The sequence below is a fragment of the Panthera tigris genome, chromosome D3 (genome assembly GCF_018350195.1).
Source record: "Panthera tigris isolate Pti1 chromosome D3, P.tigris_Pti1_mat1.1, whole genome shotgun sequence".
NCBI classification, from domain to species: domain Eukaryota; kingdom Metazoa; phylum Chordata; class Mammalia; order Carnivora; family Felidae; genus Panthera; species Panthera tigris.
In genome coordinates this window covers 15844626-15860985 of record NC_056671.1, presented here as the reverse complement: position 1 = coordinate 15860985, position 16360 = coordinate 15844626, and the positions used below count along the sequence as shown (strand labels likewise).

General features: G+C 42.7%; 1 protein-coding gene across 10 annotated transcripts in view; it reads left to right on the top strand.

Annotated features, from left to right (window-relative positions):
- The window catches only part of CIT (citron rho-interacting serine/threonine kinase), a 162515-nt gene that overhangs the window by 81601 nt on the left and 64554 nt on the right, over positions 1-16360 (top strand). For 8 of the 10 annotated variants that reach the window (XM_042963234.1, XM_015542628.2, XM_015542627.2 and 5 more), the window contains 6 exons: positions 2797-2967; positions 3264-3314; positions 3835-3888; positions 6470-6610; positions 8408-8533; positions 11900-11995. In XM_042963234.1, the coding sequence (XP_042819168.1) occupies positions 2797-2967; positions 3264-3314; positions 3835-3888; positions 6470-6610; positions 8408-8533; positions 11900-11995 (639 nt within the window). The remainder of the gene's footprint in view (positions 1-2796; positions 2968-3263; positions 3315-3834; positions 3889-6469; positions 6611-8407; positions 8534-11899; positions 11996-16360) is intronic. The other 2 variants (XM_015542629.2, XM_042963239.1) reach the window with 1 other exon arrangement.

Genomic DNA, 16360 nt, shown 5'->3' with positions numbered 1-16360 from the left:
TGTCCATTCCTCCCAGATTTGGCATTTATTCCCTACTGTTTCTCTCAAAAGCTAATTTCCATACAGCTATTTATTATTTTATTTTCTAAACATTTTGCTTCTGCTTAGCTACCCCCTGTAGAGTGTTTGCATTTGGTGTAAAATAAAAACACCTAAGAGCCTTACATGACAGTTGGATTCAGGCACCATTACTAGAGATGACTGATGCCCTTTGCCCTTCCTCAGGAAGGGAAGTGGAAGTCTGGGTCACACAGAAGGCACTGGTGTTTTGGGATTTCTGACTGAATAGGACTATGTCTGATACTATCTTCCTATGATATCTGAGGCTCCATTCAGAAGACTTACTTTGTGTGGACCTCGAACGTTGTCCATGGTTCCCCATCTTGACCCCACTCAACGCTGGCCTACAATCCATCCCATGCTGAGATACAACTGTTCTCTCTCCTTGGAAACAGATCTGATTCTTTTCTCTCAGACTTTTTCCTGAAGCAGGGATTTGGTTAGCCGTTGGATTTATAGGATTTCCTTGATATGGGCGGCATAATAACAGCAGCTCAACAGATGAGGTGGAATAAGCTGTGTACCCCAAGAGCTCAGAATGCTGATAGAGATGTTGTCTGATTCTTGCCTTCCTCCCCCTGGGTGCTGACAGCTCAGGAAAGAGAAACGTTGAGGGGACGGAACAACTCTCTGTCCTTGCTCTTGACAAAACACGAAAATTACATTCCCTTCTCACTGACAAGTTCCAGACAGAAAAAGGAGCTTGAGGATAAAAGATGCCCAAGATTTTCTCTCAGAACTTTGCTTCCACTACAGCTTGGTGTTTGTGCCTGTGAGCAGGGCCACAGTAGTTTTAGGGACCCATAAAATGTTTACCTTTTTTTTTTTTTAATCAGAAGATAAAAGTTGAGCTTTTAGGTCAAAGGAACTTTTTCATAGATAATATTAATGTTTTTGTCTTTATATGAATGCTGTTGTAAAATACAGATTTTTTTTTTTTTAAAAGGTTTATTTTTGAGAGAGTGGTGCACATTGGAGGGGCAGGCAGAGGGGGACAGAGGATTTGAAGTGGGCTCCACACTGACAGACTGATAACAGCGAGCCAGAGATGGGGCTCGAATTCACGAACCGTGAGATCACGACCTGAGCCGAAGTCAGACGCTTAACCGACTGAGCCACCCAGATGCCTCCAAAATATAGTTTTTAATACATTTTTTTTTAATGGAGGAAGGGGTGCAGGAAGGCACGGTGCCCAGAGCCTTTCAAAAGTCACAGCGCATTTCTGACCAAGGGGTCTAGAAAGTAACAGATGTAAATAAAGGATATATCATTTCACATAATTCGGTTCATGTTCCACTCTGTCAGTTCAGATAATTGTGAGCAGCTTATGAAGACCTTTGGTTATATAACCCGTGTCACCCACTTAGTATGCATCACCCAGAAAACCTGGTGCCCTGTGACTTCTGGGCTTGACCTTCAACAATAGTATGCTTATAGGTGGGAGGGAGTGAAATGAGACCATGCTCCACTCTGGACTCATTTTTTTTTTTCCCTTTCCAGTTATACAGAGAGGTGTGCTTGCATGGAAACTATCCAATTTTCACAAGAATATCACCTCGGCTTTAATGTGCATCTGGGGGTATTACTTGGTACAATGGGATGAAAGGTTTGCTTTCTACCCTGCTACTGAAAAAACCAATTATTGTTTTTACTGGTTAACATGTCCTTGTTCAAGTGATACCGCTTCAATTATTTCTTGGGAGAACAGATCTTAGAGATGTATATTGTGGGTATCAAAGATAGTCTTGATTCAATTCCTTGTTCTTTTCGTTTTGTATCCCTACCCCTGCCTCAAGGCACCTTTGACTGGCTCCATTCTCATTCAAATCCTAATATGCATAAGCTTTGGTTTTGCTAACAGAGAATATTTTCATACTTCGCCCCAAAGTTTTCAAAACCACTGCCCATTTCTCCTGGTAAATCCAATTTTTGAAAAACCAATTCAAATGTTCTGTTTTGATTTTAGAAATTCATTTTGGAAAAGGTCAGGCTGTTTGGATCACTTTAGAGGTTTGCTCAAGGGAAAAAGATAATTCTTTCTCCGGAGTTGTCCTCACAAGTTATTTTGACCAGAGCCAGTGCTTTCTGACTCTTCCAGATTTCTGGGTGACTTGCATTTCAAGAGCAACGTTAAGTTCATCATTCAGTTTTGGGCCCAGAGAAATTAATGGTGAGAAACCGACATGATGAGTTTCACCTTCCAAGAGTCTTTCCACGGAGATTTCCAATTATCCCCGTGTGCAGCCTGAAAGGTTAATTTTAAAACTAGTACCATATCTAATTGTGTTAGGATCACATGACTTCTAAAGGACAAATCTATATAAATGATTACCCTTGGAGGAAAGCTACATGTAAGCAGTTTATCCTGGTGGTTTAAAGAACATCCCTTTCAGCTCTCCTGTGTTGCAGATGCCTTAAGGTTCTGTGCTACTTGTGCAGTATTATTTGCTCAGGGGATCTTATTAGGTACAGGCACATGTGTTCCAAAGGGTGTTACTAATGATACATGATCTACGTTAAAATAGTTGAGGGATTTAATGTTCTTTGCTTCCTCCTCACCCTCCCCACACCTCTCCCTTCTGCCTGTCGCTGTCCACCTTTTCCCCAGGTCTCTTCTCTGCCAGTCAGCCTTCAATGTGCATCTTCCCTCCGTGGTCCGTGGTCTTCTGTCTTCACTGCCTGTCTTTTCTTTTAGGAGTTCTAAAGTTCGTCCTTCTTCCCTTGCCTGCTCTTTAGGAGTACCAGGCTCAAGTGGAAGAAATGAGGTTAATGATGAATCAGCTGGAAGAGGACCTCGTTTCAGCGAGGAGACGGAGTGATCTCTATGAATCGGAGTTGAGAGAGTCTCGGCTCGCTGCTGAAGAGTTCAAGCGGAAAGCCACAGAATGTCAGCATAAACTGATGAAGGTAGCCAGCCACCTGCCAGAAGGCTGTTTTGGGGGGTAGACTCCTGGATGGTCTTTGCAAGAATAAAGGGAATACTAGCTTAATCAGTGTACGTTTGGGGAATAATGGAATACTCTGCAAAGCTCCTGGTCCTTATTTATAGAAGATAACTTATTTATCATCATCATCATTATTTGGCCACAGAAAACGGCCAAATAATTTCTATTTCTTGGTAGAAAGTACAGCAGGCGGTGTTGTCTTTATACGACTTTAAGGCTCTTGAGATTTCCCAATATGTTTTATCTCTTAAATTACAGGCTAAGGATCAAGGGAAGCCTGAAGTGGGAGAATATTCCAAACTAGAGAAGGTATTTTCCATTATTGGTGTCGCTATTTTTGGTAGATAATCTTTTAAATGCTATTCTCCATGGCCAGTCATTGGTTAAGAATGCTTTTGCAATGGACCGAGAACTCTCTTCTAGGTTTATTTTGATGGCCAATCTGTGGGCAAGCATGTTTAACTTAGGTATGGTTCCAGGAGGGGTACAAGACACCTCATTTTTTATCATGCCCAATCAGAGTAACATACAAACCGAGACTCTTAGGAAAACACACGTGAAAATTTCTATAGTCTTAAGGCACCGGCAACTTCAATTCTCTTGCCGTATGTATGTTGTTGGTTCTAGGGAGATTGTCAGCATGGAGGTTTGCATTGGGACATTCAAAGGCTTCTCTGATAGGCCACTGGTCTTCCTCTCTATTAGTAGGCACTGGAAAACAGAACAAAAAGACCCTAGAGAAACCTTCAGAAAATAGAACTGCGCTAAATGTAGCAAGACGTTAATGCCAATTTACCTTTTGCTTTATTTCCTGGGATTTTAATTATAGATCAATGCTGAGCAACAGCTCAAAATTCAGGAGCTCCAAGACAAGCTGGAAAAGGTAAGCCTGAGGTGATTTTTTGGGGGAACTTACCCCTCATTTCCAAATACTTTTCGTTGCCTTGTCCCGGAGCCTGAAAGATGAGAGAGACCGAATTAGTCAGCCAGCACCGAGGAAAATGAAGGGGGAGTGAGCTATTACCTGAAAATATCAGAGCTCTGAATATAGTTTTTTTTTCCTTTTGAGACATGTCAGCAGTGTTTATTTTTAAAAACCAAGCTGTGCGAGACACTCAAGTAAAAGTTCTAATTATACTACGACAGAACCCAAGAGGCCAAGAGGCCAGCTTCTTTCCCTTCAGGGGGCCAGGCTCCCCGTTCTGCACATTTGTAAGAGAGGCAGGTGTTGTTCGTGACCCAAACTGCTTTCGGTGAGAAACTGTGGGCAGCATTCCTGCCCACTGGAGGGCTGGGGGGAACTGGGGAGTCAGCTCGGGGTGGGGGAGGGGGTGCGTTTGGCTTACACCATCCTGTGCATTGGTGGCTAATGACCCTCCTCTCAGCCAAACACTGGAAATGCCAACGAAAAGACCGGAATGAATGTGATTCTGAGACATGCCTGTCGCATCAGGAATGCGAATGTGTTTCCTGGCCTGGTTTAATAGAGCCTCTTCTTACTTTTTTCTTTTAAGTTGTGGTTAAAAAGCACGTAACACTAAATTCACTGTCTCTGAAGTGCTGTCATTTTAAGTATAGAGTTTGGTAGTGTCGTGGATATTCACATTGTTGTGTTGTGCAGTGAATCCCTAGAACTTTTTCCATCTTGCCAAACTGACTCTTTACCTGCTAATTCTCCTTCCTTCCTCTCCCTAGCCTTTGGTAAACCACCGTTCTCCCTCTGTTTCTGTGATGTGGACTGCCTCAGATACTTCATATGAGTAGTATCATACAATATTTGTTCTTTTGTTAACTGGCTTATTTTGCTTAACGTGATGTCCTTGAGGTCCATCCACATTGTAGTGTGACAGGATTTCCTTTTTTTTTTTTTTTTTTTAATGTTTATTTATTCATTTTGAGAGAGAGAGAGAGAGAGAGAGAGAGAGAGAGAGAGAGAGAATCTCAAGCAGGTTCCGCACTGCCAGCGCAGAGCCTGACATGGGGCTTGATCTCAGGAAGCGTGAGATCATGACCTGAGCCGAAATCAAGAGTGGGACGCTTCTCCGACTGAGCCACCCAGGCGCCCCAGGATTTCCTTCTTTTGAAAGGCTATGTGTGGTGCCTGGGTGGCTCAGCTGGTTGGGCATCCGACTTCGGCTCTGGTCATGATCTCACGGTTAATGGGTTGGGCTCTGTGCCGACAGCTCGGAGCCTGGAGCCTGCTTCGGATTCTGTGTCTCCCTCTCTCTCTGCCCCTTACCAGCTTGCACTCTGTCTCTCTCTCAAAAATAAATAAATAAACTTAAAAATAAATAAAGACCGTGTGATATTCCACTGTGTGGATAGACCACATTTTCTTTATCCCTTAATCCGCCCCTTCTTACCTACCCTTGAGCTCAGTGATGAAAGCCTCTACCATCCTCTTTCAGCTAGAAGTTTGTATGAGGATTCATGTTTCTGTCTAGAACTGTGTTCTACACTACAAGTGTGATGCCAACCACACATGTCAGCTCCTGGTGTAGTTTTAAATTTTCTAGTAGCCACATTAAAAAGGCAAAAAGAAACAGATGAAGTTATTTGATACAGTTTTTTAATCTGATATATCCAAAATATCATTGCTGCATGTGTCAATACTAAAATATTTACACCGTTTCATCTTTTAAATGAATTAAAACATAAGTAAAACTGAAGATCAATTTTCCAGTCACACCAACCACTTTGTAAGTGCTCAGGGGCCATGTCTAGCTAGTGACTCCCATATTGGATGGTGCTAGTGTTCAAATTTTCTTTGCAGTTTTTGCTTTTTAGAAATCATATTTCAAAGCAGATAAGTGTGAGACTATTGGTTTCTTATGCTCAGATCTTTGCTCTGATGCTATAAGAGCTACAGTATAGTTAAGACCCAAATGAAAATTAACTTCCAAAGGTTTAGCTGTTTTTTTTTTTTCAAGCACAGATTTATGAATTACCAGTGCATCTGTGGCTGTTGTATCCTTTGACAGGTATTTATTTGAAAAAAAAGTTTAAAGTATAGTTTTTATTTTGTTTTCTTATAAAAGTAGTAAAAAAAAAAATCCCTAATTAGCAAAGGAGATAATTAAGTAAGGTGAAAATTAATGCTGTGAGGCATTAACACCTGGGCAGATAAGTCCACTAGACCCTTTTTGTTTACATTTACTACGTTGCACTGAAGCTAAGGTACTAATGATCATCAGATACACCTTTATCTGCGCACCCCAAGAAGGAAAAATTGCTGTCCATTTTAACTGTAAGATGCATTCCAAATTCAGTGATGTTCAAAATATATATAAGTGCGCTTGGGCATAGACAAAAATACAGAATCAAGTGAATGTTTACAGGTTTTGAAAAGGGATATGATACATATATACTTCGTATTACCTGACTTTTCTTGTTGAGGAGATTGTCACCATCTTTTCGTGTGAGTAAATCTGGCCATCTGTCTCCTGTCCCTCCTCTCCGGGCAGGCTGTAAAAGCCAGCACAGAGGCCACTGAGCTGCTGCAGAATATCCGCCAGGCAAAGGAGCGAGCCGAGCGTGAGCTGGAGAAGCTGCAGAACCGTGAGGACTCCTCTGAAGGCATAAAAAAGAAGCTGGTGGAGGCCGAGGTGAGCAGGGGACCTCAGCCCGCGGTGGACTGAGCCTGGGTCCCGGTGTGGCCGCCTGTGAGCTGCTGACCAGCTTTGGGCCGTGCGGAGGGAAAGACACTGCAGAACCACCTCTCGCTTATGTCTGACCAAACCACTTTCCCTTCTGCAAATCCTTTGAAGCCTGAGAGGAGTGGCAATGTTTTCCCCAAAAGGGAAAAAGAGATGGGTCACAGCAGCTTCAGGTAGAAAGATGTTCTGCTAAAAGCTTTGCCTTTCTGTTTTCCTCGGACCTCACTATGCTGCGAGGATTTATGTTCAGTAGATGAAGTGTAATTCCATCCTGAGTTTTCTTCCCTCTGCACCCTTGTTTTTCCTTGCCTCTTCCCCATGGTGTTAATGACATTATTTTTCAAGGCTTCACCTGTTACCCGTGTGTCGATGGCCCCCAGGCCTAGATTTTGGGCCTCTTCTCTCCCTCGAATTCTTTGTTGTTGTTGTTGTTGTTGTTGAAATCTTTGAAATAATTATACAGGGAACACATGAGTATCATCTTGTTGTAAAAAATTTGAACAGTAGTGAAGAATATAGAATAAAAAGTAACACTTGCCCTTCACTCCGCCTCCCCGCCGCCGCCGCCTCGGTGATGGTTCCACAGAACAGATCGGAGTTGATTTAACCATCCCCCCACCCTGTTGCTGGGCCCTCTGCTTTCCCTGCCTCGGTGCCGGCTGGTGCATCAACTCTAGAATGAACTCAGTATCTTCCCCCACGAGTGGGGCTCCCTTCTTAATCTCCTCATGCCAGCCAGGGCCACTGTCATTTATCTGGTCACCCCCTGGCTTGAAACTTTGACATCGTTGACTTCTCCTTGCTCCCCTGCCATTCAGTGAGCCACTCAGTCCTATAAATCCAGCCACGCTGTCTCCCCCTGCACCTCCCCTTCACCCCTGCTTGCCGTTTCTGTGGGCCTCCTCATGGTCCAGGCCTTCTTTCCCTTAGATGAGCACACTAAGTAATTTCTTGGCCCTCCGCTCCCCGTCTTCCCTTCCCCCCAGCTGGCTCATATGATATAAGGCTCATGGGCCTCAACACAAGGCTCATCAGCACCCCCTGCCCCATCCCAAAGCTTTTAGAGCTTCTCTATGCCCTGCGTGCACCCCTCAGCATGGTACATGAGACTCTGAACCATTTGACTCACAAGTGCCCCCTTTCAGTTTTTCTGCTACTCTGTCCCCTAAAGCATCTTATGCTGAGCCATGGGAGGCTTCGCCTCGGCCTAAACTGGCTGCCTACCCCTCCGTATTTCTGCTAATGCATCTGCCTTCATCCGAAGGGCCTTCCACCCTCACCTCCCACCCTCCGCCCTCCAAAGCTCACATCTCTGTGACTTCTCCCTTCAGCTTTCGGTGAAAAGGCCTCTCTCCTGCCTGCAGCCTCCCACAGCACTCTGTACCTATTTTCTGTATGGCCCTTCCCCGTCTTAACCTATATTATGTTTCTTTGTGTTTGTCTTATCTTTTCCAAGGGCAGGAATTATGTCGGCTTCGCCTCCGTATTTTCCGTGATGCCTAGTGTGATACTTTGCAGATAGTAGGTGCTTGGTAAATATTTGAATGAATGAATGCACTCTTGTAACCCACACAACCGAGTACTTGGATTCTAGAAATCTTATTTTTTCTCACTGTTGCTTCGGATGCCCGAGACTTCTCTTCCTGCCTTGCGCGTATGCTTCTTGAGGCCGCTCTCCCTCGGTGCAGGCGCTATGCCCATAGCGGTTACTCCATTAAAACTCTCTGATTGATTCATGATCTACAGGAACGCCGCCATTCTCTGGAGAACAAGGTAAAGAGGCTAGAGACCATGGAGCGTAGAGAAAACAGACTGAAGGATGACATCCAGACAAAATCCCAACAGATCCAGCAGATGGCTGATAAAATTCTGGTGAGCAGGAACAAAAGCTGAAAAGTTAAAAGACCAACAGGTTAGAGGTTGCAGAGGGAAGGGGGTGAAAAGAAGAACGGCCTGCCGTCAACAGGGGAGGTATCTCCGAGTAGGCGAATGGAGAGAAGTGGTTTCAGTGTCTGCCACATTCCTAGGATAGCACGAATAACGAAATGTCGGACGTTTCAGCACCGGTAACAGATCTGTAATTATTTCTTTTCTGCTCTGTTTGCTACTGCCTGACATTTTAAAAACACGAACGCGCATCCTCTGTCATTTCCGTTAAACGTTTTTACGGGAGCATTTACGTACCACCATCAGCAGAGTTTTGTATGGCTGTTAACTTTGCGAGGCCAACTTAAAAAAAAAAACAAAAACAGCAGGGATTTAGACCTTTAAGACCAAAGCCCAGGTTTTTGCTTTTGGAGAAGAAAGAAATTAGTCACGCAGGGTTGTTTGTCTCAGAGTAGTATTTGTCATAGATCCGTGTTCACCCACTCACTCTCTCTGCCACATTCCGTTATTAGGATTGTTCCCCGCCCCCCTCCTTAATTTCCTTAGATGTAGCAGGTCTTTTTTTAGGTTTGTAAATCATCATGATTCTGTTTTCGGCTCTGGTGACCAGATTAACTTCATCAAGGAAGCCTGGCTCTGGGAGTACTTGCAGATGTGTTGCAGTTTTGTCCCAGGCAGGTGAACTTTTTGAAAGGACTGTCCTTGGATCTCAGTCCCCAAGCCAGGAATGTGTGCCCCGTTTGGGAGTCTTAGTGATGACATGGAGTCTGTTCATGGTCCCTTCCCCCTGCCCCTAGGGGACCCTCTGGGGTGGGTGACTGTTCCTTTCTGCCATAAGGAGGCGAGGCGGTGAGCAGGGCCCTGCACCTCTCTCTGTCATCTCTGCATCACTTCTGGGAATTGAGTCACCTGCAGCCAAATGAACTCAAGAATGGCCAACTTACAGGCCTGCCCTTAATACCAAAACTACCCCCAAGCCCTTCAAAACTTTGCCTGTCTATGTTTGCATATATGCACGAAGATACGGATGCTCTTGAGCAAACAGGTGAAAGAGAGATTGGTTAAATTGTTTGCTTTGACACACAGTCTTCGTATATACGTCTGCACACAGAGGCAAATGTGACCGTTAGTCTGCCCTTTCTGTTCTCTTGTTCCCTCATCAGAGTTTCTCTTGGCGATTGTCAAGTGTGTGAATTTTATCGTGAGTAAAATTAGATCCCACCAAGATCCCACCACTCTATCCCTTGCTTGGTGCAAACAAAGTGGTTAAGTCTCTTGTGGTTGCAAAGTGTTTCTCTGTTTAATGGCGATGTGTTCATTCATTCATTCAACAAATATTTAATGAGCTTCTACTATGTGCCAAGCACTGTTCTAGGAGCTGGAAATGTAGCAGCGAACAACAGTGTTTGCATAGCAGGACCGAAGAGTCTGATCTTATACATATAAGCAAAGTTAACATTTTAAAAAAATGACAACAACAACAAAAAATGCCAAACCACCAAGAAATCAGATTTAGGATATCTACTTTTCCAAAGATTCACTTGCAATTAAAATGTAGGAGCATAGACTTCTCTGGACTTTTGGATTCTGTGTTGTAAACTGCCATTCATACATAGATCAGAAACTGGGTGTTAAAAGTTCTCAGGTTCAGGTATCTGAGCATTTGACCTATTTTTAGATTCTGCTTTCCGTTCCTGTGCTGTCTTAGGAGGACTGAAACTAAGAAAAGATGATTATCAAGTGATTCCTAACATAAAGAAAGAGCAAAACAGATTTCTTTGTTCAAGGGTATCTTGCCAACTGCCCAAGCACCTTTGTGGTTGTGCCTTCATTTATCGGAAAGTGCCTGTTGCTCAAGAACCATGTGCTGACAGGCTGTGAAATATCCAGGACACGGGCAAAGGAGGTCCTTAATACTGTTATATAATGATGGTGCTTGGAAACAGATCCCCAAATGTCAATTGCTTTAAAATATTTGCTATTCTGATAAGACTTTTCACAACAGGTAATTGGGGTTCTCATGACAGCAAAATCTTTTGCTTAAATGGAAGAAGTCATTGCAGGAGATCCTTTAGTGCACATAAAGCCCTTAAAGTATGTTTTTATTAATTAAAATCCTGTTTACATTCAACTTTTCAAGATCACATCTGTTGCATTGCAATAGATCTTGTGCACCTGCTCTTAAAATTGAACACTTTACTGGCCCCCGAAGCAAAGTCAGTTCTGTAGACTTTAGAATTTCAAAAGCTTAATCAGTAACATTTTATGTGCATGTGAATCTGAAAGTATTTTTTCCCCATTTTATGGGCACATCCTGTATAATTTCCTCATTCTTCAGAATGCTCATAATTACTTCCACTTCAAGGAAAAATTTCAAAACAATGTGAAGAGATGAAAACTTGGAGTGATAACTTTTGATATTAGTAATTAACTAATGGGTCCAGATTCACAAGAATTAATGTAGATGCAGATATCTGCAGTTTACAGAGTGTTTCAGTGGATTGAATGCCACCTTTTGTAAGAATCAGTTTATGATACATTAGCAAATGAATTGGTATAATTTCCAAATGAATTACAATTTTGTTTAAAAGCAGAAATCTTAGAATGAAGGGAACATTGAATCCAAACTATTCATATTCCTCCAAATTCTCTTCCCATCTTTAATATATATGCATACATATTTACGTCATTATTATCGGTGTATTTTATGTTCTACTGTTTCCATTAGCTCTGTATCCTATAAACGTGATATGATGTGAATGTCCCCAGACAGTCACATTCTCCACACGCCAGTTAAAAAAAAGAAAAAAAAATCATTCCAACTTCCAAGTGTTTGAACTGTAACATTAGTTTTCTTCACAGCTAGGGCTCTTGAGCAGCCATGTTGATAATCAGGAAAATATAAAATATTTTTTATCATAAAAATGCAATTTGGAAGTTAAAAGAAATTAAAGATACTTTTCTCATTTAAGGGACAGTGAAAATGGCCTGAGGCTCAAGACAGTGGTCAGGGGCTTTGTGCTGCACTAAACTCTCAAATGTTGCCTTGTGACTGTCATTTCTCTGTGCACAGGTGAAGAGCTGCCTTTGTTTGTCTGACCTGTCACACTGACAGAGTTCTGATCCCAGCCCACCAGCTATGTGTGTATGTGTGTGATTACTTGGACCTGGAAAACCCAGGGCCAAGGATGGGTGGTGGTTTCCTTCCCAAGAGCCTTAGGGCTAGTAACGAAGGAACACGTGCCTGTTGCTTGTGGTACCGGTGCCAGAGTCATGTTTCCTGTGAATGTCTACACACATGAGCTATGTCTTCCCCTTTGCACACCTGACCGCCTGTTCTTTTGTGTCCAGGAGCTGGAGGAGAAGCACCGCGAGGCCCAGGTCTCAGCCCAGCACCTAGAGGTGCACCTGAAACAGAAAGAACAGCACTACGAAGAAAAAATTAAAGTAAAGACACTTTCTGATCTCCCCCAGCATTCTTCCTATGGCACGACATAGCTTCCTGGGCACTTTGGGTCACTTCTTGCTAGACTAGAGGACTGTTTGGGGTGAATGCTGTCCTCAGGCCATGGTGGGTGGTTTCGGGGTGTTACCCATGTGGGGGTCTTGATATGCAATGTTCAAAAACAATTTTTTAAAAAAATTTGTTATTAGTCTCAGTTCTGTCTTTAACATATTTTCACCCCACTGTCATTTGGTCCATGGTAATTTAGATTTAGCCACAGACTCACCATTCTTTGCTTTTAATTTCCTTCCGGCATCTCAGACCTGATCCTTTTCCTTTTGTTTAAAGTATATCCCAGATGACTTTCTTGAGTGAAGACCTGCTGGTGACAAGTTCTCTGTTCTGTGTGTCTGAAAGAATCTTTGTATCATCCTCATTCTTGAAAGGTGTTTTGACTGGGGACAGAATTCTGCGTTGGCAGTGATTTCTTAGAACATCCTTTGAAAATAACATCCCATCGACTTTTGGCTTCTATTATTGCTAATGAGAAGTCAGCTGTCAGTCTAACTGTTGCTTACTTTGAAAGTGTTGATCTTTTTTCTTTGGCTGGTTTTAAAATTTTGCTCTGTCTTTTGTTTTCTAAAGTTTTTGGTGTGATGCATCTAAATGCAGATTTATTATTTATCTTGCTTGAGATAAACAGGACTTTTAAATATATTGGTATCTTTTAAATTTAACAAAATTTTTTTAATGTTTAGTTTTGAGAGAGAGACAGAGGCAGAGTGCAAGTGGCGGAGGGACAGAAAGAGACAGGGAGACACAGAATCTGAAGCAGGCTCCAGGCGTTGAGCTGTCAGCACAGAGCCGGACCCAGGGCTTGAACACATGAACCGTGAGATCATGACCTGAGCCGGAGTTGGATGCTTAACTGACTGAGCCACCCAGGTGCCCCTATCTTTTATCAATTCTGGAAAATCACTGGTCACTATATCTCCCATATTGTCTCTTCTCCTTCCTTCTTCCTTTTTGAGAATTTGAGAAGGCATCACCTCTAACTTTTTTCATATTTTTCCATTTCTTTCTCTTTTGGTGCACATTGTGGGTAAGTTCTGGCTGATTTTCTAGTTTACTAATTCTTACCTGTCAAATCTGCTGTTAAACCTACCAGTGAGTTTTACATTTCAGTTACTGTATTTTTGGTTTCTAAACCTTTTATTTGGCTCTTTTGCAAGTTTACTAGATTATTTAAGACAATAATTTTCTATTCCCTACATTCATTTTAAAGCTTGTCTTCTGTTTCTTTAAACACATTAGCATAGTTTTTTATGTTCTTTATCTGATAATTCCAATATCTGTTCTGTCTGAAGGTCTGTTTCTGCTCCACTGTTTTTCTTCGTTGTTTCTCATGGTGCCTGTCTTCTTGTGTGCTTGGTCAGCTGCTCATTTTCCTTTGAAAATTATTAATGAGAATTCTTTGAGACTTTGAACGCAGATGTGTGCCCCCTTTGGGAGTGGTTCTGGGCTCAGATTTCTCTATCTTCTTACTCTTTGAAGCTATTAAAAATGAAGCTCGAGTTTATTTGGTTCAGCAAATGCCTCAAGTTAAAAACAGCTTGTGTCCTTCTTAACTCTCCAGGTTTCTGCTTTCACTTAGGATTTTAGTATCTAGTTTCTTACTCTCTTGCCAACTTTTGGGAAAATGTTTTCTGTGTTTTATCTAGTATTTTAAATCATTTTCCATAGAAGAGCTGTTAAATTCAGTTATTATTTCAATTGTTGAAATTATTATTTCAATTCAATTATTATTAATTCACTGATCAGAAAAAACGCGAGCTTATCTGTTTCCTTTTAAAAGCACATCACATTTTCATTATGTTTTTGGACAAAGTCTTTAACTCAGTTTTTGTGTTCCTGAGAATCAGACCTTGGTCATTACATCTCAAATATTGCCTCTTCTGCTTCCAAATCAGACAATTAAAGGAGGCTTTTAATTTTTTGATGATCCTCTTATTGATTCGGTTGGTCTTTTCTGCTCCTTTTTTGGAGAACCAAACACGTACATGCCCACGCAGTATCAGCATCGTCACCACCCTGGTCATCCCCCTGCCCCCCCCTTTTTTTTTGTTTTTGTTTGTTTGTTTTTTTTACCCCTGGTGTTACTTTTGGTTATTTTTAATTAAAAAAAAAAAAATACAGAGGGGTGCCTGGGTAGCTTAGTCGGTTAAGCATCCGACTTCGGCTCAGGTCATGAACTCGTGGTCTGTGAGTTTGAGCCTTGCGTCAGGCTCTGTGCTGACAGTCGGAGCTTGGAGCCTGCTTCGGATTCTGTGTCTCCCCCTCTATCTGCCCCTCCTCTGCTCATGCTCTGTCTCTCTCCCTCTCGAAAATAAACAAACATTAAAAAAAATTTTTTTTAATACAGAAAATTAACCCAGAAGTGACCTCAATGTGTTGTAGTATGACCCCCTACTCAGTGTATTTTAAACTTTATATACCAGTCCTTTTGGTTTGCGTTCTTACAGGCTTCCCAACTTTTACCCTTGGAATAAACCAACTTCCAGAAAATTGTGAGAATGTAGTCCATTAGCACCTGTGCACGATGAAAATAACCATTCTTAAAATTCATTCTGGGGCCGCCTGGGTGGCTCAGTCGGTTAAGTGTCTGACTCCTGATATTGGCTCAGGTCATGATCTCACGGTTTGTGGGTTCGAGCCCCACATCGGGCTCTGTGCTAAATGTGGAGTCTGCTTGAGATTCTCTCTCTCTCTCTTTCTCTCAACTCTCTCTGTCCCACCCCTGCCTGCACATGCACACGTTCTCTCCCTCTCAAATAAATACATGTAAAAAAAATTAATTCTGTAATTTGGGTGAGTATATTGACCTTCCTGTCCAAAAGCCATGTTCTGTCTTAAATTGCTATAAATGTCTACAGTGGTTCTCCTATTTCAAGTTCCTTGCTTCCCCCCCCCATGCATCTTTCCTCTTGTTCCTTCTGCCAGTTGAACCCTATCAGAGCCGAGGTGCGTGAGTTCTTGATCGAGGCCTGTTCCTCTATACCTCTCATTGGTATCCATCACGGTGCAGAGCTGAGGTTTTATTCTGAGCAGAGTCATCCTGCAAATGTGCTTCGTTGCTTTAGCACCTGATAAGCAGGAGCATACCTGGTCCAGATACTGTGTGGTCTCCACAGCCTTCTAAATGGGAAGAACTTTGTTTGATGGATCCTGGGGAATGTTATGGAAAGACTTGTTTTCTTCTGTCTTCCCTACTGGGAATCTTTATGAAACCATTTCTTTTTAGCCTGCTCTGCTTTGTGCTTCCTGTTTCCAGCCTCTCTAAGGCCATTTTAGTCATAATTCTGATCATACCCTAGATTCTGTCCTTTTCTTGTTCGTAATTTTAGAATCACACCCCGCCATCCTAGAGAACGGGCCACTTATCCTGTTGAGCTGCTCCCCTCCTCCCTTGACCTGTCCTCCACCTTTTGTTCTTCTCCACAAACTCTCATTCTATTTTTTTCATCAGTCGGTTCTAGTTTAAAGCCCTCTTTGAAATCTGTTCTTTCCTTTCTGTATCATGCGAACCCCCTCCCTGCTGACTGGCTCTTTTTAGGGACGACATCCCATGAGCTACGAAGGTCCCTTCACAATAGACATTGTGGGAAAGGCCGATTTCAATCCCCTCTGTGACCCCAATTCTTTCAGCTTCTTCCCAATGTCAGAAGCAGTTGGTGTCATTCAGAAAAGGCAGAGTGGATTCTCTGTGTTGAGAAATACAGGGCAGTGGTCAAAGGCTCGGGCAAGTTATGTGACGTCGTCTTCCTTTTTCTCCTTTCTTTCTCACTCGTTGTTTTGGCAACTGGTCGGGCTGTGTGTGCCTCGCGGAACATTAGATCAAGCTGGTAGATGGTGACACCATTACTGTTTTATTTTTTCCTCTTGGGAACAGTAGGTGCTTGCAGTGGCGTTCTCGGCCCTGAGAACACATGATTTCTCTTCCCCTGAGAAAAGGTTTCTCTTTCCAGTGCCTTCCCCCCCACCAACTCCCAGCTGGATCAGAGGAAAGAATGGAGGAAAGAGGCTTTTTTTTTCCTCTCTCTCTTTTATGTTGTCTTTTCAAACTATTGACTCTCCACCTACTTTATCGGTGGGCAGAATCCTCCTGTCTGCGTCTCTTTCTGAACATCAGCCTTGGTCACATGGACGCCCTCGGCTTTCAGCTTTGTGTCCTTCCGTACACAGCCTTGGAGATATCTAGATTAAATCTGCACAGATTAAGAGCAGGCAGTGTTCTGAAAACTGGTGCATTGACTACGATAGAGTTGTCCTGAGGTAATATCTGCAGATTGTAAACTCTGGGGAGAGAG